The sequence below is a fragment of the Neolamprologus multifasciatus genome, chromosome 7 (genome assembly GCF_963576455.1).
Source record: "Neolamprologus multifasciatus chromosome 7, fNeoMul1.2, whole genome shotgun sequence".
Lineage (NCBI taxonomy): Eukaryota > Metazoa > Chordata > Actinopteri > Cichliformes > Cichlidae > Neolamprologus > Neolamprologus multifasciatus.
In genome coordinates this window covers 66,983,081-67,010,616 of record NC_140445.1, presented here as the reverse complement: position 1 = coordinate 67,010,616, position 27,536 = coordinate 66,983,081, and the positions used below count along the sequence as shown (strand labels likewise).

The 27,536-nt window shown below is 45.2% G+C and overlaps 2 protein-coding genes across 8 annotated transcripts in view; both read right to left on the bottom strand.

Moving 5' to 3' along the window:
* The window catches only part of peds1a (plasmanylethanolamine desaturase 1a), a 50,326-nt gene extending 38,011 nt beyond the window's left edge, over nt 1-12,315 (bottom strand). The window contains exon 1 of the mRNA XM_085164790.1: nt 10,724-12,315. Coding sequence (XP_085020916.1) covers nt 10,724-10,883 — 160 coding nt within the window. The 5' untranslated portion in view covers nt 10,884-12,315. The remainder of the gene's footprint in view (nt 1-10,723) is intronic.
* A 4,033-nt stretch (nt 12,316-16,348) lies between these two features.
* Nucleotides 16,349-27,536, bottom strand: part of znf423 (zinc finger protein 423) — a 137,295-nt gene continuing 126,107 nt past the window's right edge. For all 7 annotated transcript variants that reach the window (XM_085164775.1, XM_085164780.1, XM_085164774.1 and 4 more), the window contains one exon: nt 16,349-17,286. In XM_085164775.1, coding sequence (XP_085020901.1) covers nt 17,257-17,286 — 30 coding nt within the window. In that variant the 3' untranslated portion in view covers nt 16,349-17,256. The remainder of the gene's footprint in view (nt 17,287-27,536) is intronic.

The following is a 27,536-nucleotide window of genomic DNA, read 5'->3' as shown; positions in this document are numbered from 1 at the left end:
CGTTTTTGAAAAAAAAAAGTACTTTTAAAGTAGCACTATAATGACCAGACCTAATTCTTTTGAAAACCATACATCTTTCCACAGGTCTCAACAGAAATAGATGCACACCCATACAACTCATGGTAAACTGAGCTGCCTGTATGAACATATGTTGAAGATGCCTCGTTCTGTTTTCTCTGAGGCTGCTGTGCCATTTGGAGCAAAGATAAAGTTTACAGCACATCTTGTCACTGGAAATTGTTTGCACTGTTTATATATTTATATTATTTACTGCAGGTATTGGTGAAAAAAAGCTTTATGTTGTGAAAAACTGAAATCTGGAAAAAATTTTGTTGATGTTTTTACATATATTCCTGTTGAAAATACTCAAATTTGTATATTTATTTATTTTTGTCTGATAACATTTATTTATAAAATAAATCAGACATGTCAAACAGTTACTCGCTACTTGAGTAGTCTTTTCTCCAAGTACTTTTTACTTGTACTTGAGTAATAATATTTTAAAGTAATGCGACTCTTACTTGAGTACAATTTCTGGATACTCGACCCACCTCTGTTCTTTCAGCACTGCTCACAGGTTCAAATATTGCCGGCCTCCAAAGACACCGATTAGTTCGTGCACACATAAGTGCATGTTTGTGTTTAATGGCAGATGAGCTGGATGAGGCTGAAGATCACTCAAAGCCTCCGGGGTAACTCGAGACCACACGCGCACGTCAGAGTCTTCCACTGTACTCGATACAAACGTGCGATACGTGGAAGTCGATGATACATTTAAAACGGGGAGCGGAGAGGAGAGGAGCAGCGGACCGTGACACTTCAGACATACGGCAGGGCCGAGGAGAGACGAGGGGATGAATGAGAGAAACGGAGAGATGCAGAAACAGAGGCACGGGGAGATATATCCAGCTGTTTGTCCATCCTCGCTTTGCTGTAATGAGCCCATGTTTGGCTCTATGGAGCATTGCCAACGCCTCATCAAACTTCTCCAAACTCTAACAAGCCAAACTGCTATTTAGATTTACCTCCTACGGACGCTGAACCGAACCCAAACAACTAAGCACATAACAGCGTGACGCTCCCTTAAATGGACACTTTGACATTTTGAATTTTAGCTGTTTATTTTTCTTTAAACAGACACTTGTCAGCATGTGGGGGAACATTTTTGCTTTTAAGTTTCCATAAAATGGCTCGGCAGCATTGTTAGCTTCGCTGAGCATATCTTCCACTTGCCGCCTGCTGTGCCCTTTGGCTGAAATGAGGGAAAGCTTCTAAGTCATTTAGAGATTCACCTGGTGAAGAAGCAAATGCGCACACACATAACCGTGCTCTTATTACAGCCAGGAAGCCACCGGCCTCTAGTTTTAACCCCAAAAACCACATTTTCCTCTGGGAAAGGCCATTAGAGTTTGTGTCTGACAGCTGCGCTTCACAAACAGCGCCGCTCGGCCAAACTGAGGAAAACTCAAAAAGAGCAGCAACAAACACCCAGAACCTAAAATGCACTCTCTCAGTATGAACGCTGATAACTCAGAACTTTACCTGCTCATCCGATATTATTCAAGACAAAACATTTCTCAGCAACGCTAAAAATTCATTTTAGTTTAAAAGATTATTTGAAATGTTGAATTAAAAAACCAAATCTGCGATAAGCCAGAAGCCATCATCCACGCCATAAAGCTAGCTATCCTCATCCCTGACATCTAAAAAAATAAAAACTTGTCTCTTTACGACAGCGGCCCCAAACCCCGGGCCACGGACCGGTACTGGGCCGTGAGAGTTCAGGCTCAGGTGTGAAATTTATGGTTTTCAGGGTTTTATCGTCTTTCCCCATGTTGTAGTTGTGTGTCTTATTTTGAAAGAACTATTTACGCGTCACCATAGCGACCATAGAGCATTAAGGGGAAGAGAGGAGGATGTTACTCTCAATGCTGTTGGCGCATTTCAGGAGGACACTGCTAATAAAGTTACACAATTACACAGTGAATTCAGTGAGTTTGATATTATATTTACTAAATCCCAGTTTTTGTCTCGGTCGGCTCATTTTATTTTGTTGTATTTATCCGTCACACCTTAACCTCCTCGGCCCTTTTGCTCTACAAGGGCCTGATATCCACTTACAAGTAGGGATGGGTATCGTTTAGGTTTTATCCGACACCAGTACCAAACCGGTACTTTTGAAACGGTGCCGTTGCTTAAACGGTGCTCGAACGGTGCTTAAAGAATGGAGAACACAAACTTTGTCCAAAAACCTCTCATGTTCAGCTGTTTTTGTAAAAAGATAACAATGTTAGCCTTTTCTGCAGCTATGGGGCATATATGGTATCACTCTATCAAACAAGAAGACAGCTGCATGTAGCTATGATGGTGTTTGCTAGTTCACCTTACATGCATTAATGTAATAACGTGGTTAGCCTACTCAACGTAAATTACACACGAACAACATTAAGCTACTCACGCAGAGAAGAACGGCTGCTGCTGCATCATCATCCTCATCATTTCTGCTACACTGGCAGGGCTAGGGGCCAGGACTCTCCTCTTCGGGTTTTTGGGGGATGTTGCTAACTCCGGGTCGATAACAGGCACCACACCCGCAGTAGATGTGCTCGGTGTGAGGTCTCGCAGCAAGCTATCAAATACGGCGCATTTCTCGGCTTTAAAAAAAAACGCTATGCGTCGCCAGGTGTTTCATCAGATTTGAGGTGTTACCTCCTTTGACAGTATCACAGTATCAGCTTAAAGCACTTGTTGCAGCTGCTGAGTTTGCATCTTTTGCTGTGAAGTACAGCCAGACTTTGACCGCTTCGCCTTGGGCGTTTTTAATCTGTAGCTCTGCTCTAAAAGAACGTACGTACCTGGACCCGCCTACTATCCTCGGAAACGTAAAATGATTGGCTAGAATCTAAAGTGTATCACAGCTCAGGAAAAATAAAGCACCGAAATGTGCGCTGCTTTTCAGTCTGGTTACTACCGTTTATGTCAGAACTGGTGCCATGGCACCGGATACCATCCCTACTTACGAGGACATTATACTGCTACAGTTCTATCAAAATTTTAAACGAGTATCTTCATATGTGGCTCTTATTTTTCTTAAAAACAAAAATAAGGTAAAAAAAAATTAATAAAAATCTGGTAATTCTTTGTTTTTACATTCATCGGGCCCCAATATGCCCCAATATCAACGAGAAATTAGAAATGCATGCCGTGGAAGAGTTCGGGTCTTGGCAGGTTAAATGCCGATCCGTGAAAATATTGTCTGACATTGAACCGGTCCGTGGCCCAAAAAAGGTTGGGGGCCGCTGCATTACGATACATTTACAAGTCGCAACGAGAAAGCGAGCTTTACCCACTGATGCTTTTACTGAATGTCGTTATGTCAAAATCAAGCGACACGCTTTACGACAGGACCTCAGAAAAAACAGTCAGAGACCAGATTTGGGCATCGACACGTCAAATCTGGTGTTCAAACTTATTTTTGAAAATATGTCTTTGAGGCTTTTAAGGTAAAATACCTGAAAAATACACAAAAGCCAAACACGATGGGATTCAGAGGAGGCACCTGGGAATTCAACTGCCACCCCAACAACAGATCATATATAACTACCATCCCTTTCAGATACATTTGGATCGTTTGTTTTGATGGGAAAACCTTTAATAATTGTTTTATTTGAAAAGCTGAATAATATTTACATTAAACACTCATTACACTCTCTGATACCTGAGCTTGTCCTTACTACAGTCCAGGACATGTCTAGTGTTGGGCTGGGCAGATGTGAAAGCCTGTGTCCATAAACCATAATTGTCTGCATGCTAACCTTTGGTGTGAGGAACAAGCCTTAAAAAGGGCCTGGGTCACATCTTTGAAGGTTATGGTGGCTTTTTATTCTTTTATTGTTTGCCTGACCTACTTCCCTCAAGAATAAATACTAAACTTTACTGCCGAGTAACACTGTGTAACAGACCTATCTGAAGTTCAACAGCAGCTTGTGTTGCATCATAATAAAACCCATATTTAAGCCTTGTGTGCTATTTCTACCCAAAGTCAGTGTGCTAGCTAAGCTCCGCTGTCACTAAGTGAGAGGGGATAAAGTGTCAGGACCCCAAAAGCATGTGTGATCCTCTTAACCATCAATCAGTGCTACACTCAGCAACAACCACAGGCCAGTAAACACGGCCAGGTTCTCGATCAACATCATCCCTCCTACATCAGTGTCACCAAAATGTTATTACCGAACCGATTTTATGTGCACGGCGCTCAAAAATCTGCCAAAAAATGTTTTGGTACGACTTTGCTAAGCTACGAAGCCGCACCGCTCGATGGATTGTCGGAGCATTACGGCTATCGTAGGCGGAGCCTCGCGGAGTGATACGTACTGTGCTTCAACATAATATTACCGTATTGTGTGTGTTTAACCTCTTTTTAAGTTGTGTGGATATTATACATGGTTATGCTGAGGATATGTCGGCCAGTTTCCACTGGAAATGCCTTTTGGTTAAACTGTCAGCAACGAATTTGCATTGCACTAATAAAGTTGTGGAGTTGTAAAGTATTTTTTCTCTTGTCACTTATATCGTCAGTTATATCGTTATCGCAAATATATATATATATATATATATATATATATACACATATATTTATTAGGGGTGCAACGATACTCATATTGATACTGAACCGTTCGATACAGTGCTTTCGGTTCGCATATGTATCAAACAATACAACATTTTTTATTTATTTTATCAACTTTCCTTCTGACGGTGCTGTCTGTGTTCAGCTCTCAGTGGATCTGCGCTCGACAGTGCAGCCTAGGCGGAGTAGTCGAACACAGATTCACTGAGCGCAAGCTAGCAAGACAGAAGCTAAGCTCGTTGCAACATGGCAAATTGAACCTCCACCACCCTCATTCAGATCTGGCGTTTGGAACTATTTTGGTCTTCATGTGACGTATGACCCTGAAGGTAAGCGCGTCATGGACTAAAGTAAAACAGTATGTCGGATGTGGCAGCAATGCTCAATTACATGGGTGGGAACTAGTGTGCTAGCGCAGTTAGCTCGTTAACGTGTTGGCCGTCCAGCCCCACGCACGGGGCGATCCGCAGTAGCTCGTTAACAGATTTGCCGTGTTGTGGCGTTAACGTCATTTCAGATTAACGCTGACAGCACTAGTGGGAACACAACGAATATGACTGCACATTTACTCCGACATCATCCTCGTGCAAAGACAAGTGGAAGCAGACAAAAACAACAAGCACGCATGCTACAAACTTTACCCGAGTCATTTAGACAGCCGTTAGCACATGATTCTCCTTATGGGGACCTGATATGTTTAATATGCTGCTGAGAATATAGCCCAGAAGAAGCGTATAGTAGAGCTTTTATTTTGGAAAGAGACATTTCTCTGTAATAAAGATTTATTTATTTTTTTACTACTTTGTTGTTTCAGCAACATTAAATTTAAAAACTGTACTTTTGAGTTAAAATACATATTTATATTTTTAATAAATGACAAATTAAAAAGGCATGAACAATTTCTTTGTATCAAAAAAATATCAAACCATGACACCAAAGTATCAAACCGAACCATGAATTTTGTGTATCGTTGCACCCCTAATATATATATATATATATATATATATATTGAACTGGACCATTACCAGCAATCACGCTGGGCTGTCTGGACCCAACATGCCTGTTTTTTTGGCCCAGTCCAGATCTGGATGCAGCCAATAATAAGAAAGCTCATTTATCTGCATTTAGCCATTAAGATGTCTTCTGATCAGAATATTATACATGCGATTATTTAACAGCCTGTGTGTGATGTTCCTTTTACACACAGTATGCTAGCGATCACAAGTTAGTAAACACGGCAGTCACACAATCATGTCGATTCTTGCTCGTCCATTGGAGCTGTGATTTCTGAATCACAGCTCCACACAAACAAAAACCCAATTCTGGGCAAACATCTCTCGTACCTCACACCATCCATTTCTTTCCTAAATACCTTAAATAATCTGTTGTGTGTGAGTGGCTGTGTGCAGGTAAACCCATCTGGTTACATTAATGTGTAATGTTTGTGTTGCCTGGCAACAGCAGGAAAGAAAAACCCAAATATCAGAGCTGAGACGTTATCTCACTAATGTAATTGCATTGAATAACAGATCCAATACCACTAATGGGGAAGGTGACTCTGTTACTCACAGTGAGTAAAAATAGGACGCCTGGTGTCCCCGGGTTCCAGTAAAGTCAGGGGTGATGGCTGATTTTAAATGAAAAGGAACGTTTTAATAAATCTTGAGGAGCCTTTTCAGCGAGTTGCTCTGGTGCACAAACACGACAGGATTGCAAATATGAACCAAATTTACGTCACCAGGTATGTTACATGTGGAGATAGCGGTGCAAACCTTTTTTTTCTCTGCTCATCGTTCCTTTTTTTAGAAATTGTCAACAAGTTGCCAGCTTAGCTCGACCAGAGGCAATTAAAATGCTCAGTGAAGTGAGACGCAGGGCAGATGGTCAGGCAAGAAGTGGCACAAGCCAGCTTGATGCACAACTGGTAACACAGGTTGTCTTTGCTTAGGTCGGAGCCCCAGCGTGCCCACCCCCGTGCCAAAAGCAACGCATGTCCGCTGATGAAATAGCTCAATTTATCTTGTGCCTTAAATTGTTGCCATCTATTTCACCAATCAATAAACCACAAAACATCCCACTGAGAAAACCTGGATTTAATTATTTCCATAAGACACATTTAACTACAATGAGCTACGTGTTGATTGATGGTTTTTTAATGAAAGAAACAAATGCAGGAGCGAAAATATTCAGGAAAACCACATCATATAAGAGCTGATGTCACAGGAGCTACACCTTGTTGTGATGGAGGTGTTTGTAACCTGTCCCAACAGGGTTCAGACTGCTCCTTGGTTTTATCCTGCCAGGCAGCTTTCTTTCCAGGTGCCCAATCAGACTTACCCGTCCTATAAGACATAAGGTGAATTTAACCTCCTAGGACCTGCGTCCACATATGTGGACATCACATATGTGGGCCTGATGTCCACTTAGCAGGACATTATGCTGCTACTGTTCTATCGACGTTTTAAACAAATATCCTCATATCCGGCTCTCATTTTTCTTAGAAACAAAAATCAGGTAAAAAAATAAATCTGGTAATTCTTTGTTTTTACATTCATCAGGTCAGAATCAGCCCAAATATCAAAGAGAAATTAAAAATGCTGCTGTGGAAGAGTTCAGGTCTGAGGAGGTTAAACTAGCGACAAAGAAAAGCAGACTGGAGGATCACTCCTGCAGACTCTGTCACACACACTGATTTTGAACTGAACACCTCAAGGCAACAACTTCACTACACTGTAAAAACTTTACTCATTAATCCTGTGGCAGTACGACTGTGCCGTATCACAGTCCACAGCACACGGGCGTACATGTTTACATGGTATAAAAACATCATATCACGATGTCATTGCTACACCATCGCCATGCTTTCCTGTTTCCACAGCAAGGAGACGAGTCCTGCGTGGCCTCAGCCTCTGATGAAGATTTCAGCTACTTCAATAACAGAGCCCAGTACTTTTGCTCCAGTTACATGTGATGTGTAACCGAAGCAGTGCTCAGCTGTACGCCATGTGACAGGAAGAGCAAACTGTGGAGAAAAGCGACTGATGCAGTTTTATGATTGAAAAGCAGAGCTTTAAATGGCCAAGTTACTTTAGTCACTGTTAAATTAATGTGTTAAGCAATTATTCTACATGGTTCATTGAAAGGTTTTAGGGACAGCACTGCCTGGGCCGCTTTTGTGCGTTCGACCTATGCTGCGTTACTCCTATTGCCATGACAGAAGTTCATCGAAAAAGAAGGATGAACGCCTATCGTTTACGTACCTGATAAAGGCTGCGCCCGTTCAGTGGGGTTTTCTATATCATCACAAATCATCATCACAAATGTTCTCTAAAGGCTACATCGCCCTCCCTTACTCCGCCCTGACAGCTGACTGTGAGGTTTCTGGAGCCCTTTTAACACAAGTACTTTACAAGAGTTGGAGAAAGAGCTGTGAGTACAGCGGCTTCATCCCCCTCCTTCTGTTTAACCCTTTAAGACCTACCATAGAACCAAGTCCGCCAGAGCTTATATTATATGTTTACATGCTGTGGAGCCATTTTTGGGAGCATTTCAAGTTGCTATACATCAATACAACCATTATAGCCCAGATTTTAATAATATGTCTGCATTAAGTGCATAGTAGTTACATAAACTGCAAAAAAGTGCAATAAACTACAAAAAAATGTAAAATCGTTTTTGTTTTTTTAACATATATTTCTAGTTAGAGAAATTTAAGAGGCTTATCCCTCAAAACTGTAAATACAAAAAAGTTGCACAAAATAGTTTCCCACCACAGGAAATTTATTTTGAGTGTCTTCATAGTTTTATTTTTGAAATACACCAATTTTTATACACTGCAGGAAAAACGAAAATAAATATTATAGTGCAAATTTGCAAAAAAGCAGCATATGCATCAAAATAAACTATTTCCAGCAGTGCAATATGAGTCCTAAGCATCCCAGAAACCACACAGAAAGTCATAAAGTCAAACATAACTTTTAAAAACACCAGTATAGGCTCATGAGGCCCTGATGGTAAAAAACTACATTTCCACAAAAATGACGTCACTTCCGGTTTTGGGCAGGTCATGGAGGACATGCGATAGTTCGCTCTGGCTAGGAAGTGTTACAAACAGCTGATCGGATCGGCAAAGCGTGTTTCTGGAATATTATGTTTTTGTTGCTGCAAGTGTTTTTTATGCAGTTTTTGCAAAACTATATGTGGAAGGAAACTGTGACCGAGGACAAGCTGATGGCATAAGATGTAAGTACAACTCCTCCGGTTTCATATGCAAAAACAATTATTGCGCTAGCTCACGTGGTTGCAGAGCTACCGGGATTTAAAAGTAGTTACGCAAAACGGAGCGTGCCCGCTCTGACCGGCTTTAAAGGGTTAAACATGACGCCTATTAGAAACACGTTTGCTTAAAGGAGCAAAAGTGCTGAAGTGAATTAAATGATTAAGTATAAGATAAGTCCCCTTTGATTCAGGCCAAAGCATGACGCCATGTTGACGATGGTTACGCCTTCTAACGCTTGCATCCAGGCGTTAGCTCGTCCCTTCTTCCAAAATATTTTTCACCTTTAGCAAAACAGAAAAACACAGAATGGGTTTGAAGGCCTGCATCACCGCTCAGGCTGCACGATGTGTGATGATGATACGCTTTTTCATCACAATCCACTGATTTTAGTGACAAAATGTTTTACTGTCACACAAACATACGTTTGCCATGTAGTGGGACACACCTGCTGATGCATCTCTGCAGTAAAATAAATCCGTACTCTACAAATAATGAATTTATCATCTACTAAAAGCAGGAGATAAAGTTTTGCACCCCGCTCATTGTACCTACATGATGCATGTGACTAAGTAGGAACGTTTGACGGCCTTCTCTTTTCCCAGTGTTTTGTGTACAGTAAGTATTCCCACTCCTGTGTCCATTTTCCAGAAGTCTTCATCCCTCACCGTGTTTGCTGGACACTTATGCTGGACACGTTGGCCAGAGGAGATGCAGCTGCTTTGGTGATTTCAGTGCATCTGTGTGAGCTGGATGGACGCGCTGACGAGCTGCACTGGCTGATGTTGGACTTTTCACATTAGCAACCACCGCAGTGTTTTTCTTGGCTTTAATGCATTTGTTGCACTGCAGTCAGTGGTGTGTGACTTAGTCGTGTTGCTCTGCAGACCCACAGCAATCTTTGCACATTATTTCATCTTGCTTGGTCACTTCCCATAAATTCAAAGTATTTCCAAACAACGGATGGCGATCTGCTTCGAGTTCTTCACCTTTAGCTGTGATTTTTGTTTCGATGCTCTGTTGTGTATCCGTCTTATCCAGTCGCCATCCAGGAAACTTTAAGCTTTCATTGACACACGTCATTCGATCATATTCGTTTAGTTGTGGGAAGCCTAAATGGTGACAGATTGTCCTTTGATCACTCTTCACTTACATGTACAAGCTTGTAATCATGGGGCAAGAAGTGACGTGAACAGACGGGAGGTCGGTCACTGACACCCACCTACCCGTGCAGGACATTTCACTTTGAAAGCATGGATAGGAACACACTCCCTGACTGAGTGGGCCTTCAGTAAGAAAATGTTGAAGTCTGAGGTTTGTTAACATGCATAAACGTCTCTGAGCGGATCAACGTGAGCGCCACCACGAGCCTAACAGAGGCCTGAGACAGAGGTACACCGACCCCTCTGCTGGGCTGAATCAAAGGTTGGCTTCCCTGCAACATATCTGAGTGAGGCTGCTGACTGTGAGCGTCCTCCAGCAGACTTCAACCATGTGAGCATGGTGGGGGGGTCAGTCAGCTGAAACCTGTGCCCCCCACCTTTAGACATTAGGCCTTCACAGTATGTTAATGCAATACTTCACTGTCTGCTGCAGTCTTTGTAGTAATTAGTCGTTAATTACATGTTAAGTTTGTTAACGGGACTGCCATCAAAATAGTGACCCTCACCACCATCACCATCACCACCACCATCATCATCATCATCCCCGCGTCTGGCTGCTCTGATGTCGCACTGTGGGCTGTCAGGCCTCCGCTGATGCACACAGACAGTAAGCCACACCAGCACTAACACCACCGAGGACGACAACGACGCTTTTACCTGGCGAGTACAGCCGTGCTAGCTGTCGGGCCCCGGCGTGCTGCGGTCCCCAGCGAGGCGCCGCGCTGCGTGCAGCCGCCCCGTGCTCGTTGCCGTTCGGATCCTCCTCCGCCATGGACCGGTGCCTGATGTCGGTCTCGGAGAGCAGCGACGCCGCCATGACTCTCCCCGCTTTGGGCTTTCAGCTACAAGACATCCACCGTGGAGCTGTCCCGGGCGATAGTGTCACGGCCTCCGGCTGTCGCGGCGACCGAGCGGAGGAGGTAGGCTCACCAATTGATGCTAGCTGGGATGTTACCGGAGCAGCCTCGTGCCACCCGGAAATACACACGGACCTATTTCACTGTGCCCGCCACTGCTGTGAACGTGCACCACACGACAACCAGACGGTTAAATGTACCGCGGTTTAGCTCCAAGTGTTCTGGTAAACAAACTTTATTTGTGCCTCCGCTGAAAAAAACAGGTCCTCAGAGTTGAGCTGTCGTCAGCGTTAGGGACCGTCTGCGTTTGGCAGCGATGTCACAAAGTGAAAGTACCTGCAGGTTCACAGGAGACTGTAGATCATGTGTCTTTAAATACACACGTTATAATTGTTTTAACTGGTGTTGTAGCACTGATGATGGCGCAGCGGTTGTAAGGGTGTCAGCATCTGTGGATGTGTTGGCTTCATCCCGTCTTAACATGTGCGCCTCAGGTCATAAACTGGGTGTAAATGATTGTGTCTGTGTTAGCCCTGTGATGGACGGGCCTGTCCTAGTGCAGGAACAAATGCGGTAGTTTTAAGGTAACAATCAGCCAGACATTCAGGAGCTAATAATAGGACAGATATAGATATGTTTGTTTGTTTGTTTTTCTTATGAAAAAAGAGTGGAAACGTGCGCGTGTGTGTGCATCTCAAAATGCCTCTTGTTACTTATTAGTTATTTCATATTATTTCTATTCATTTTAAAGTGAAACTAAAGTTTTTAAAAGCCTTTCCCATTGGCACGTGGCTCCTACCATCTGTGCTGTAATGGAGTTCTCCCATTAGTTAATCATCTGTGGTAATGGTAAAAAAAACGCCGTTAGTTTGTTTGCTGACAAAAGGAGAACATATATGTGGGCATACAAACCACATCCCAGTGAGTCTTTTAGAAGTAAAACTGAAAGTGTTCATGGTGGCATAAGGATGAGTGAGTGATCTCCAGTCCCTCAGCTCTGCTCTGGGTGCAGTTCTGTAGTGTCACAGTTCATCGCTGTATCACAAAGTCAGGTTAATACTGAACTGTGTCATTTTTAAAAAGAACATAAACGAGATGACGAAACATTACTGCCTTCTCTGGTCACAGACTTGATGAACAGTAATCAGGCACAATATTGTCTTTTTAGGAACACCGTGTCCGCTGACCCTCAGTGATGCATACAGAGGTTTATGCTTTAGCCTGTATTACAGCAGCATGACTCTGTAGCGACTGTGCCTGCACTCTTGACCTGTCACCAAGGGCGTTTTATCCTCAGATTAAATTATTATTCTGTGCCTGATGTGCCTCACCTTTGACCCTGGCTCCTCCCCTCTGACTGCACTAGGACATACTGTCACCTGATAAAATAACACATTGATTCGTGCTATATAAAAAGTGAGACGTGTCAATTCACATTCTTTGTCAAATAAACACTAATGAATCAATTTACATCAGCAGCCTAACAATTGTCATGATAATAAATACTAGTTAATCTACAGCACCAAATCATCATCAGTCACCTGTGACCTCTTCACCTCTGAGCTACAACATGGCAGAGCTGCCTCTGTCAGCTGACAAACAGGACAAACATGACAATAAGAATAAAATGTGGAGCTGCTTCAGTGTTTCTGTCACTTTGTGCAGATCTTGACTCATCAGTAATGTTTGTAGGCTGAGTGCATTTTAAAACTGTGCAAACTGCACTACAAGGTGGATATTTGCATATCATGACTACCTCATGATATTTTGTCTCAAAAATGAACCCTATGAATACGTCAGTGCCATTAGGATGAAATTATTGTGTCACCAACATTTTAACGTTAGACATATAACTTTAACAGCCTCTGTAAACTAATATCCTGCTGCTCGAGGCTCCGTTTTCTCTGACAGCTTCAATCAAAATTAGAAATGCTGCTCTGAGACTGAGAGAACTAATAGTGCTGCTGTTGTGCAGTTAGTTTCCCAAACACGTTATTCATGGTTACAGTTTTAGACTGATGTGGGCCAAAGCCTAGCATAGCTGTAACGTTATTGTGACACATTTTATGAGTGAACTTGACTTTAAGTGACTTACAGGTTTCTTTGAAAAACACTTTCTTATATCCAGATTCTTCCTCTTTGCTGCCGTCCTCCTCTCCTCCTCGCAGCAGGTTTGCCGCTGCTGAAACTAAACAGAGCTCCCTGAAAGGCTCAGCCAATCACATTGGCCATATTTGTCACATGACTAGGACTCCAGTAGAGGACGTAATTTAACTCTTTCTGCTCCGCTGGGTGAATGAGATGCTGACAGATCGTTTATTCTTTCTATCGGGATTGTTTGTCTTTACAAGAAGAGATCAAATTATTGGTGGGGACAATTCAATAATCGCTGGCATTGGTGGGGACATGTCCCTGCCGTCCATGCCAAATCTACGCCCATGCCTGTCACCAGTGTTGGGGAGTAACGGAATACATGTACCGCCGTTACGTATTTAAAATACAAAATATGAGTAACTGTATTCCGTTACAGTTACCGTTTAAAAAGGTGGTATTTAGAATACAGTTACTTTGTTGAAATAAATGGATTACACGGCGGTACTTCCCTGTTTCATATTGTGGCGGGTCAGGACTGTTTGGGTTTTGTTTGACAGCTACGTTCTGTTGTTCCAGGCAGCGTTACGGTTACCATGGTTACAGGGTGACGCTCTCTCTCTCTGCGTGTTTCCTGGGTGAGAGAGGCCTGTTGTTGTTGTTGTGCTAAGCTAACAGGCAGAATGCTACAGGTATAGCTCTAAAGAATGTAGCATCATAGGCAGTGTAGTCCGTGCTGCAGGGAGAATGGACTGCCATACACGTTATGTGTCTGTGAGCGAGGGAGGGAGAAAAAGGAAAAGTACGAGCTGTCATCGAGCAGAAACGGGAGCTGGAAGCATGTAAATATAATAATAACCACTGCAGCCAAGAAGAGAGCCTGACGAGCCCAGTTGTAAGTAAGCTATTAAGACTCGACTGTACACCGTGTTCGTGTTTTCCTCTGAAACAATAAGTTCTGTTGGAGCAGCCTTTCAACGCCTCTCTCTGTCTCTGCTAGCAAAGTTGACCCAGACAACAAAGTAAAGCTAGTTTTCAGCTACGAGCCGACACAGAACCCACCGTATTAGCCAGAGGTCCCTTTACTACGGTTCGGAGCCGCGGACCTTCAGTAACAGTAATAAATCACAGCAATAGTACATTCATGTAGTTGTAAACAGCATGATAATATATTAAGTAATCCAAAGTATTCAGAATACGTTACTCTCATTGAGTAACGTAACGGAATACGTTACAGAATACATTTTGGGACATGTAATCTGTAATCTGTAATGGAATACATTTTAAAAGTAACCTTCCCAACACTGCCTGTCACCCATTGGATTATTTCTGGAGACATTTTTAATGCTGGCTTCAAGTGCAGTTATTCTAATAAGGAAACAAAACTGTCCAAAGTTTATGAAACGTTACTGCATTACTAATATCAACTAGAAGTGAAAAAATGATGAACCTTTCTTTTTGAAAGTCTTTCGAAGTTCTAGACATCAGCTGCTTTTTCACTCATATTCAGTCCTCCTGCTGGATTTTTGTTTGTTTAGAGCATAAAAAGCAGTTAATTGAAAGGATGAACCAGTGTTGTGTCTTCACATAACAACATTAGGCACGTTGTTTCTAGTGCCCTGGTGCAGAAACACCTGGAAAAATCTGAAAAGATGCAAAAGACAACAGACTGACAGGCATAAAGTAGAAGTGTTGCACCAACAAGGTGATTCCCAAAGAACTATTAGCTAAACACCTGCTCTATCTCAGCGTGATGTGCAGTTTGCCCTTCAAAAAATATGAACGACCTGGACAGTTGGAGGAAAAAGAAGAAGTGGCATGTCTAAGAGAATATTTGCACCAGGTGAACAATATCTGAAAGTCATGAGAGAAAATTCAGCAAAGACCTGACGTGGATTCAGAGAGACGCATCTGGCCCTTCAGCTGATCCATCTCCTCTTCATCAGAAACGGTCTCAGTGGGAGGGTGGCTGTGAAGAAGCCATCCATAAGGAAGGAGCACATGAAGGCTGAGGTGTGCCAGATTACACGAGAGCCAGGCTGAAACTTGTGGCTACAGATCTTATGGAGTAATTCATCTGTGTTCAAAATATTGGAGGGAGGGGATCATAAGAGAACTATAACTGTGGGTGGAGGATCGGGCGTGGTTTGGGGCTGATGTTGGGGAAGCTGTTTGAATGATCAATGCAGAAAAGTGCAGCCAGATTTTGATCCATCATGCAAGAAAGAAAGAATCTGACTAAACATTTTAGCACAACAATGATCCCAAACAGAGTATATTTATATTTATGTTTCAGTACAAATATAAAGAAATGAGGGGCAACTCAAGACTTTTGCACAGTGCTACATGATTTCAACAGACATCAACTCCATTGTAAAAAGTCCCCGTGGGTCAGCAGAGGAAAAGCTTGATGAAAGCAGATGTGTTCAACTGTCAGTGCAGCCGGTACGAGGTGCAGAGTGAACGGCTCCACGGCGCTTTTTGAACGGAGCCTTCGGCCTCGTTGTCCCATTCTTTCAGCCCACACGCACTGCATGCTCGAGACACACACAATGCACGCTCGAGACACACACTGCACGCTCGAGACACACACTGCATGCTCGAGACACACACAATGCATGCTCGAGTCACACAATGCACGCTCGAGACACACACTGCACGCTCGAGACACACACAATGCATGCTCGAGACACACACAATGCATGCTCGAGACACGCACTGCACGCTCGAGACACACACAATGCATGCTCGAGTCACACAATGCACGCTCGAGACACACACTGCACGCTCGAGACACACACAATGCACGCTCGAGACACACACTGCATGCTCGAGACACACACAATGCATGCTCGAGTCACACACTGCATGCTCGAGACACACACAATGCATGCTCGAGTCACACGCACCAAACCACAATATCTGTACCTGGTCATCACCAGTGAGAGGTGTATGATTCTCAACCGTGTCGGGCTAATTGTCTTAAAATGCGCGCTGCTGCTGTTGATAAGTGTTTTATCACAAACCTCGTTCTTGTGTGCGCAACCTTAGATGAAACTCGACACAGATGGTCCACTGCGCCTTTTTTCAAACAGATCTATCACAGAGGATTGTTGCCAGGTGTGATCAGTCCAGCTATCACCTCGTGCCCGAGCATAACGATAAAGGCCATCATATTCCTTTGGTTCAGATTCAGATTATGCCGTAGTCGCTTGTCTTTGTGCGCCGAGCTGAACGGCTGCATCGTCTCCAGCGCAGCTCTTGGTCACTCTCAGTGTCGCAATATCAGCAAATACGGCACCCAAGCAAACTCATAAATCACATCACACAGCAATTCTTTATTTGTCATTTATTTATTCCTTTCATCTTTTTTCTGTACTAGATTATTGCAATCTGGTTAATTCACATTCAAAAAGCAGTCGTTGACCAGACGCATTGAAATCGATGATATTTATTTTTTACAATAACCATTATAGGCCCCATAGAGACTGGAAAACCCAATCCAAAAACAGAAACATCTGTATGGTTTTCTGCACTTTATTTTTGTTTTCATGTCTTTTTGTTTTCATAGTAATTACAAAAAGGAAAAATATATATAACAATAATCATAAAAAGGATCGTTTTAGGTGGCGGTTTAGGAATATTACGACTGGCAAACAATCACAACACAGCACAAGTACCTACTTACTGCAAGAAATGAAAGGTACAAAAATGAAACAAAAGCAAAGAAGTGGAAAAGGAAAAATCAAAGGAAACGGCACCTATGAAGTAGAATACAATAAGCGACTGAGGGGACGAGAAAGTCTACAGTCTATGAAAAAACAAAACAAAAAATCCCAAAACAAAGGCTGTTTTCTTGCTTTTTTCCTTTTCTATTCATTAAAAAATAAAATAAATTGACCTGGGGAGTGATTGGTGGGAGGGGGGAGGACAAAGAAGCTGGTGGGGGTTTTGGCGGGACAATAAAAAATACTGCACGTACAATACCTTGGTTCTCTTTCCTTCAGCGAGCGCTCACTGCTTTCCTCACCCACTTTCTCCTTTCTTTATTTAATAGCATATCCCATTAATATTCCTTTCCCCCGCTGCTCCTAATAGCCGCGCCCAGTGGCGCGATCGTTAGAGTTTTACATGTGAGTAGCAAATGACACTTTGATTGGCTGTGATGTGGAGATGGGGGTCCCCCGCCGGCTCTGGGTCGGGGGCCCCGGCTGAGCTGCGAGATCCTGCCGAGCCTCGGTCTCACTGCGCGTGCTGACTCAGTGTGTGGTTCTGCAGGGAGAGGGCGAGAGGGGGAGACAGGGAGAAAAAGTGAGAACACATGATGAGAGAAATAATGGGCTACATGAGCGGAGTGCTTTCCACTTGCCCCCCCACCCAATAATAGAGCAGAAACACAACTGCCTCCCACAGCACAGACAGCGAGGCCTCCTCGCCGCTCCGTACGTAGGTTGACGAAAGACGAGAAACGACTCTGCGACGTACCGGTCGCTGCAGCCTCACATGTGCTAACGGGAAACAAGTGAGGGAAAAGAAAAATGGCAGTTTGAGAGCAATTTAAACACCGAGCTCAACACGCGGCTCCGCCAACAATAGATCAACAACAGATCCGACGTTTCTGCAGATGGAGTAGAAAACAGGACCAACTCGAGACCGTGCAGTATGTGGAGCGCCTCGGTTGTTTAGCAGGCCTTGAAACCCTCGTGGCTTTTCATAGTGAGATTCATATTTTACAGCAAGTGTCGCCATGACTCGGAGACACATTCACATCAATACATCATCACAATGCAAAAAGAAAAATACACTTTCTTTCAACATGAAAATTCCAACACGTTCTCACTCCCAAAGCGTCACATTTTACGCTAGGTGACAAATCGTCAACATATTACGTTTTCGGCTACCCACCACGTTCCTGAATGACGACCTCGGAAAAATGAGGAAATATGAGAACCATATGGACTCAATCTACACATGTTCGCTCTTTTTCTTCAAATCGCTTATAAACACGCTATTTAACATCATTAAAGTCCTGGTTAAGGTCAGGAAAAAGGTTATGGTTAGGGCTAGGGATAAGGTTAGGTTTAGGGCTGGAATACAGGGCTGGAACGTCTATTACCGCGGGAGCGTCATTGCACTGGATTTCAGCCATAACCCGCCGCGTACCATAAGAACGCCAAAGGTCTCCTTTCGCGTTCCTCAGGAACGCCGCGGGACGTGACAAAACGTCGGCATGTTACACCTCGGGAGTGAGAACGGGCTCGAAAATTCACACCAGCTCAAAGAGAGACTGAAGACGTGACCTCGAGGTGAAAACCGAGACGACGAACTGAGGCTGAGCAGCACGACGGTGGATGTACGGCACAGTTTATCTTAATGGAAAACTAGATGCACACGTAAAGGTAAGCTGGAGCGTGCACAACTCTCACTGGGGGTGTTAAACACACACAGAAACATGCTTTGTGAACATGAACACACACATGCAGAGTGCGTCCTCTGCTCCACATCAGATACAAACTCAACTCCTGATAATCTGGATTTGCCCGTTTTGGAATTTAGCAAAACATCTAGAGCTGTGTCTGTGTGTGTGTGTGTGTGTGTGTGTGTGTGTGTGTGTCTGTGTGTGTGTGTGTGTGTGTGGGGAGATGACTGGAAAGATTTTTTTGGAGATGCGTGTATCAGAGAAAATTCCACTAGGATTTTTTCCTCCTCTTCATTTTCCCTGGATGTTACCGCTTTCTCCCTGTGAACTTTTCACACACACACACACACACACACACACACACAAACATACAATTCCCAGTGAGATCTTCCCAATCAACGCCCCCACCCCTACCCACCACTAAAAGCAGCTTTCTCAGATTAATCGTTGTGTCTCACAGATAGGCCGCACTATGGAGAGAAAAAAAGGACAAAAAAGAGGAGGGGATGGGGGGGGGATGGGGGGGTGAAGGGAACAGCGAGGCGAGGATGAGGATGGGGACAGAAATGTGAAGGATTATACGTGCTTTGGGGTTGATAAATACTTATTTGTCATTCTATGGCCCTTATCTTGCTGTGCATGTTTTGTTGAGCCCTTTGGTGTGTGTGTGTCTGTGTGTGTGTGTGTGTGTGTGAGAGAGAAAGTGGGAGAGAGAGGCTATGCGTGTGCTGTATGACTGTGTATGTGCGTTTCTGTGTATGTGCGTTTAAGAGTCTCTGTCACTCGGCTTTAGAGGCCAAGCTACCCTGTCCAGAGCAAAGCAAAGGGTATTAATGCCCTACACACACACACACACACACACACACACACACACACACACATACAGGGTTTCACAGAAATGGATGAGCATATGAGGAATATAACGAACGGGACAGTGAAAAACAAGTGTGTGTGTGTGTGTGTGCGTGTGTGTGTGTGTGAAGGACTCTCGTGAGGAGGGAGAGCTCACTGGGAGCCACTGACCCCATTATGATAGAGAAACCCTCCTCTCTCTCTCTCTCTCTCTCCGCCCAGCTACTGCGGCCTCGCTCGTCCTCTGCCTCTCTGCCTGGCTGCATTTCCTCTTCCCACCAGAAGAGGTCAGGCTAACTCCTCCTTACATGACAGAGAGGAGAATTTGTCCACTGCTCATGTGTCCAGTGTTCACTGGTTCATTTCATAAGGTGCATATCTGGTTATTGTCTCATATATGAGGCCGTATATGAGACATTAAAAGGGGAGTGGAGACGAGGAAGAAAAGTAAATATGATCCGGTTGTAGGAGGATCAAAACTAGGAACAAGGAAAGCAGAATGGAGCTAAAGAGGAAAAGACAGAGTGTTTTCCCTCAGGTCCAACTGCTGCTGTATTGATTTGTAGATGGAGAAACGGATGAAAAGGAAGGACAGAGGACAAGGAGGGAGGAACAGAGGGAGGAGGCTGCGGTCGCTCCCCAGAGGGCCTCACGGCGCTGCGAAGGACTGCTGCAAATAGACCAAAGGAGAGGAGCAAGGAAAGGAGGAAAGAACAGAGAGGGAGGCATCAGGGAGGAAGGAAATGAAGGGATGACAGTCTGACACGCTTCGCACGACACACTCCCCGACAACTCCTCTTCATTTACACAGTAGTCAGGGGCTTGCTATCGATTATGCAGCCCTGTAATCAATCAGTGTGTGTGTGTGTGCATGTGTGTGTCACAGTGTGAGATCTGCTCTACAGCAGAGTAATTGAAATATTCCACAGACAGAGGGTGACAGAAGAAGGTGCGAGTGGAGAGAATGAGGATGTTTACCAAGAAACTCCACCTGTGTTATTTTCAGAATAAAAGAATATTTTCAGAATAAAAGCTGGAAGAGAGTTTGTCCCCTAAATTTTAGGAACGTTTTAAAGTGAAACAGCTGAACCGACATTTGTAGTCACAGTAATTTATAATATTTTAATTATAATAAAAAAAATTTAAACTGAGGAAACAACGAGGACGGCATAAATAAAAGCAAAAGTCGTTATGTAAAAGTTTTTAAGCTGGTTTTTTACATTTTGGTGTATTTTACTGCAAATTTCCTGAAAGGTTTGATTTAAAATGCATGTGAATTCAGAATTTTATTTGATCTTTTAACCGAGGACATTGGAGACGCAGCAAGAATCCAGGCCGGCCCAGTCGATACAGGACTGTCAAACTGCTCAGAGAGAGCGAGGCTAAAGCCTGCAGAGCCACGGGCCCGGGGGAAATATGGCCCTGTCGCATTACCCACGCTGACACACACAAACAGGAACAGATTCATAGACTGCACTCACGGCTAAGGCCACATGCATGTACACATGTACACACACACACACACACGCACACACACACACACTCCAAGGAAAAAACAAAAACAAGCAGAACAGAAAACTAGAATATACACACACACACACACACACACACAGGGGAACAGATAGAGATAAGAGCAAATCTAATCCTATCTGCTGCCTACACCATTACGCACACACAAAAATGGGGGGGTGCCTTTGTGTTGAGTTATAGAGGGGGGAGGAGCGCCACCGCCGTCTCTAATATGTACGTGTATGCACGGGCGCGTGATGGTTGTTCAGCCCGGTCAGCCTGTGCAGCTGCACCGTTTCTTTTGGCTCAATCAGTCAGAGTCAAACTTGCAGGTACGATCGCACACTTGATGATGTCACAGGTGCACTTTGACAAGCAGGTGCCAAGTGTGTGAGTCACAGGAAGAGGAAGCACTGCTGCTGGAACAACGCCGTGTGTGTGTGTCTGTGTGTGTATGTCTGTGTGTGTGGGTCTGTGCGTGCGTGCGTCTGTGTGTGTCTGTGTGTGTGTGTGTGTGTGTGTCTGTGCGTGCGTGCGTGTGTCTGTGCGTGCGTCTGTGCGTGCGTCTGTGTGCGTGTGTGTGTGTCTGTGCGTGCGTGCGTGCGTGTGTCTGTGTGTGTCTGTGCGTGCGTCTGTGTGTGTGTGTCTGTGTGTGTCTGTGTGTGCGTCTGTGTGTGTGTGCGTCTGTGTGTGTGTGCGTGCGTGCGTGTCTGTGTCTGTGTGCGTGCGTGTCTGTGTCTGTGTGTGTGTGCGTGCGTGTCTGTGCGTGCGTGTGTCTGTGTGCGTGTGTGTGCGTCTGTGTGGGTGTGTGTGCGTGTCTGTGTGTGTGTCTGTGTGCGTCTGTGTGTGTGTGCGTCTGTGTGTGTGCGTCTGTGTGTGTGTGCGTCTGTGTGCGTGTGTGTGTGCGTCTGTGTGCGTGTGTCTGTGCGTGTGTGTGTGTGTGCGCGTCTGTGTGTGTGTGTGTGCGCGTCTGTGTGTGTGTGTGTGTGTGTCTGTGTGTGTCTGTGTCTGTGTGTGTGCGTGTGTGTGTCTGTGCGTGCGTGTCTGTGTGTGCGTCTGTGTGCGTGTGTGTGTGTCTGTGCGTCTGTGTGTGTGTGTGTGCGTGTCTGTGTGTGTGTCTGTGTGTGTGTGTGTGTGCGTGTCTGTGTGTGTGTCTGTGTGTGTGTGTGTGTGCGTGTCTGTGTGTGTGTCTGTGTGTGTGTGTGTGTGTGCGTGTCTGTGTGTGTGTGTGTGTGTGTGTGCGCCCCGTCTCTGTTGCTGTTTTTAACACCAAATGAAAAATCACCTCGGTGTTTTGTGCTCTTCTTGGTGTATTTTTAGCTGCTGACACTCTTCCAACAGCACAGACACACAACATCCACGTCTGTGTGTCTGCGACGAGCAGATGGGCTGTCTTAGTCCTCTTCCTCTGCTCCCTGGCTCGTCTTTAGCCCCACCTGTCCAGGACAGGATGCTGCCTCTGAGCAGATCAAAAATAAACGCACCCCCTGCCCTTAACATGTATTCCCTGCTCTCCTCCTGCTTCTCCATCCCTCGCTCTTACCTCTCTATAGCTCCTCCTCCTATTGTAAAGAACACACGATTGTCAAATGATCAGAAAGACCTCCTTTACTGCCGCCTCTTTCCAAGTCACGATGACCACCGCCCCCCCACTACACTGTCACCACACCCAGGGTGACTCCTCTGACCGTGTCCTGTTTGGAGGGCTCCCTCCCTTTCTTCCTCCCACGGGGACGTCCCCTCTCCTGTTGCTCCTGGCCCACGCAGCCAGGCTTGGACCGGTACGCAAAACCCAAAATACACTCACAGCATGAAGGGCACGCACAAACACAAAGACAAACACGATTGACTCTCCACCAGATTTGCAGCAAAGGTGGCGCCTCCCTGCTGGAAGCTGTTACACAAAGTAGGAAGTGACCTCACCTCCAGCAGAAATAACGATCATTCCCGAGCACTGCACAACACATCTGAGTCACACCATGACGGAGACAAACATGTGCTGCTTCAAGCGAACCATCGCTCTCGTCCTCGCGCACACAGCGCGCTCAGCGCTGAGGAATGCAGCAGTTTAGTGCCAGATGACCACAAAACACAGAAATATCCTCACTAACACGCACGCACACAAAATGTCAACAGACAAGCAAATAAATGGAAAGGGAGGGGTTAAACAAATGCACAGACACGATTCAGCCGATACATGCGCTCGCAGTTCAGCAGAGCACGCTGGTCGTATTACCGCACACGCCCAAAGCCCACGAGGCCCTGAGGGGCCGGAGGATAATCGTGCACTCTGAAGGAGCAGGAAGAGAAAATGACCAAAGATTAACGTAAAATCATGGATGAAAGGTGAGAGGAAAGGGTTGAAGCCACAGATGAAGAAATGGGGATATGAGTGAATGCAAAGCTGCAGATGAAGATGACGGAGCAGAAGCTTTTTATAATAAATATCAGATAATCAGGAAAGTCACATTTATTTGAGTGTTGAGGAGCAGAGAGAGAGAAAACGTGTCTGAAGTAATGAACATCTAACAGGCTGAATCTCCCAATGTAACCAATAAAATATAAAGTTACAATATAAAGAAAATATAAAGTTCCACTGTATTTAAAGTTACTCCAGCTGTGGCTTTTAGTCTGAAAACGAATCACATCCGTAAAGCTGACACATGGAGATGAAATGTGATGCTTCTCTGTTGTGATATTTGCTGGTGTGTGACAGGAAACTGAACATGTTTGACTCGTCAGCTGCTGCCTGCTGAAGAAACTTCTGTGAATGAAATAAGTGAAAGAGCAGGGAGACTCTAACAACTGCAAACTGCTACAATTAGGTGATGCAGTCAAGACGTACTTAAAATGTTTCTGAGCCATTTGACATGTAAAGGCAGTGAAGAGTGAACGAGAGGAGAAGACGGCTGACGTAATAATGTAATCAGATTACAGAGACCAACAAATGGATGGAGGTGCAGTGTGTTTGTGAGAGCCTGTATCTGCCACAGCACAACACTACAGTGCCTCTTCTGTTCTATGACACATTGCTGCCGTTTACCTGTCACACGCACACACACATACGCATGTACGCACACACACACACACACACACACGCACGCGCGCACACACACACACACCCCAAATGACAGGAACCCGGTCCGAGCTGTTAGGACCCTCCAGGCGTTGGCTCACATAGTGTCCGTTGTATTTGTCGCTCCGCTTCATGTGCATCCGTTTGTTTATCGCACCACATCAAAGTGACTTTGTGGTGGTAACTACAGCCTCTGACTCTGCTGCCGATGCCTTTGACGGTTTTACGATTTGACATTCCTGAAAGCATAAACGGGAACGCGTACAGGTGCACCCTCACCCCCTCATGGACATCTTTCTATGTAAATGCAACATGAACTACATGAACATGTGCTTTGCATGTGTGTAACGATGAAGACTGCACAAAGCTCCTACAGTGTTAACAGCCACAGACACAATTTGGATTCAATCCTTCCTGGGGGGCGGTGACTGGAACATTTTTCCGACTGTCCTTTTAAAATATTTCTGTTGACATATTTAAGCTGCTTCTGCTTCAACCTTTAAACTACTATAATAAGAACGCCTTTTATTCAGAATAATTGTTGTGCTCTAAACATCAGTAATGGCTGAGGTCATATCAGCAGACGTGTTACTGTAATCAGCTGTCTCTGTGTGTCTGTGTCTCTGTGTGTCTGTCTCTGTGCCTCTGTGTCTGTGCCTCTGTGTCTCTGTCTCTGTGTCTCTGTGTCTCTGTGTCTGTGTGTCTGTGCCTCTGTGTCTGTGCCTCTGTGTCTCTGTGTCTCTGTCTCTGTGTCTCTGTGTCTGTGTCTCTGTGCCTCTGTGTCTCTGTCTCTCTGTCTCTGTGTCTCTGTGTGTCTGTCTCTGTGTCTCTGTCTCTATCTCTGTGTGTCTGTGCCTCTGTCTCTCTGTCTCTGTGTGTCTGTGTCTCTGTGTGTCTGTGTCTCTATCTCTGTGTGTCTGTGCCTCTGTCTCTCTGTCTCTGTGTGTCTGTGTCTGTCTCTCTGTGTCTGTGTCTCTGTGTGTCTGTCTCTGTCTCTGTGTCTCTGTGTGTCTGTCTCTGTGTGTCTGTGTCTCTGCCTCTGTCTCTCTGTTTGTCTGTGTCTCTGTCTCTCTGTGTCTCTGTGTGTCTGTCTCTCTGTGTGTCTGTGTCTCTGTGTGTCTGTGTCTCTGTGTGTCTGTGTCTGTGTCTCTGTGTGTCTGTCTCTCTGTGTCTCTGTGTGTCTGTGTCTCTGTGTGTCTGTGTCTCTGTCTCTGTGTGTCTGTGTCTCTGTCTCTGTGTGTCTGTGTCTCTGTCTCTGTGTGTGTCTGTGTCGGTCTCTGTGTCGGTGTGTCTGTCTCTCTGTCTCTGTGTGTCTGTCTCTGTGTGTCTGTGTCTCTGCCTCTGTCTCTCTGTTTGTCTGTGTCTCTGTCTCTCTGTGTCTCTGTGTGTCTGTCTCTCTGTGTGTCTGTGTCTCTGTGTGTCTGTGTCTCTGTGTGTCTGTCTCTCTGTGTCTCTGTGTCTCTGTGTGTCTGTGTCTCTGTCTCTGTGTGTCTGTGTCTCTGTCTCTGTGTGTGTCTGTGTCGGTCTCTGTGTCGGTGTGTCTGTCTCTCTGTCTCTGTGTGTCTGTGCCTCTGTGTCTGTGCCTCTGTCTCTGTGTGTCTCTGTGTCTGTGTCTCTGTGTGTCTGTGTCTCTGTCTCTATCTCTGTGTGTCTGTGCCTCTGTCTCTGTCTCTCTGTGCCTCTGTCTCTGTCTCTCTGTGCCTCTGTCTCTCTGTGCCTCTGTCTCTGTGCCTCTGTCTCTGTCTCTCTATCTCTGTGTGTCTGTGTCTCTGTCCCTCTGTGTCTCTGTGTGTCTGTGTCTCTGTGTGTCTGTGCCTCTGTCTGTGTCTCTGTGTGTCTGTGTCTCTGCCTCTGTCTCTCTGTGTGTCTGTGTCTCTGCCTCTGTCTCTCTGTGTGTCTGTGTCTCTGTCTCTCTGTGTCTGTGTCTCTTGGTGTCTGTGTCTCTGTCTCTCTGTGTCTCTGTGTGTCTGTGTCTCTCTGTGTGTCTGTGTCTGTGTGTCTGTGTCTCTGTGTGTCTGTGTCTCTGTTTCTGTGTGTGTCTGTGTCTCTGTCTCTCTGTGTGTCTGTCTCTCTGTGTCTCTGTGTGTCTGTGTCTCTGTCTCTCTGTGTGTCTGTGTCTCTGTGTGTCTGTGTCTGTGTCTCTGTGTCTGTGTGTCTGTCTCTGTGTGTCTGTGTGTCTGTGTCTCTGTGTCGGTCTCTGTGTCGGTGTCTCTGTGTGTGTCTCTGTGTCTCTGTGTGTCTGTCTCTCTGTCTCTGTGTGTCTGTGTCTCAGTGTCTGTGTCTCTGTGTGTGTCTGTGTCTCTGTCTCTCTGTGTGTCTGTCTCTGTGCGTCTGTCTCTGTGTCCCTGTGTGTCTGTGTCTCTGTCTCTGTGTCTCTGTGTGTCTGTGTCTCTGTGTCTCTGTCTCTGTGTGTCTGTGTCTCTGTCTGTGTCTCTGTGTGTCTGTGTCTCTGTGTCTGTGTCTCTGTCTCTGTGTCCCTGTGTCTCTGTGTGTCTGTGTCTCTGTGTCCCTGTGTCTCTGTGTGTCTGTGTCTCTGTGTCGGTATCTCTGTCGGTGTCTCTGTCTGTGTCTCTGTGTGTCTGTGTCTCTGTCTGTGTCTCTGTGTCCCTGTGTCTCTGTGTGTCTGTGTCTCTGTGTCGGTATCTCTGTCGGTGTCTCTGTCTGTGTCTCTGTCTGTGTCTCTGTGTGTCTGTGTCTGTGTCTCTGTGTCCCTGTGTCTCTGTGTGTCTGTGTCTGTGTCTGTGTCTCTGTCTGTGTCCCTGTGTCTCTGTGTGTCTGTGTGTCTGTGTGTCTGTCTGTGTCTCTGTGTGTCTGTGTCTCTGTGTCTGTGTCTCTGTCTGTGTCTCTGTGTCCCTGTGTCCGTGTCTCTGTCTGTGTCTCTGTGTCCCTGTGTCTCTGTGTGTCTGTGTCTGTGTCTCTGTCTGTGTGTCTCTCTGTCTCTGTGTCTCTCTGTGTCTGTGTCTCTGTGCGTCTGTGTCTCTGTCTCTCCACCTCTCTCTTCGGTTTTGAATCACTTTTTCTTTCTGTGTCTTCTCCCTGCTGAACAACAACAAGTCTGGGGATTCAGGGACATCACTGTGTGTGTGTGTGTGTGTGTGTGTGTGTGTGTGTGTGTGTGTGTGTGTGTGTGTGTGTGTGTGTGTGTGTGTCCCAGGTCCCCATTCTAATAACACAGAGTCTCCCAGTGAGCAGTGGGGCAGCTGAGTACGCTCCCCTGGAACGCCACAGGGATCTACGGATCAAATTCACACACACACACACGCACACACACACGGACACACACACACATACACACACACGCACCCTATTGCCAGTTCAGCCACATCCACACCTTTCCATAATTCAGTCAGAGCGAGACAGTGCGGCTCTCGGATCCACACAAACACAAAGATAACATTATTCACAGACAGACTGCTAAACACAGCTCATTCCACATTGTGCTCTAATACCAGCAGCAGGCAGTGAACACGTCTCCCAAGATATTCTTTGCTTTGCATTAACTACCAGGAGCAGAGCTTTTTTCATTAGTTTTGCTGTGAGGGCATAGATTTACATATTTTCTGCTTTCTAGGTAGATCCAGCATGCAGCACCTGATGAGGAGCTGCACCGATGTCTTCATGCTGCTGTACTCAATAATATCATTGCACTGTACCATCTGTGACGCT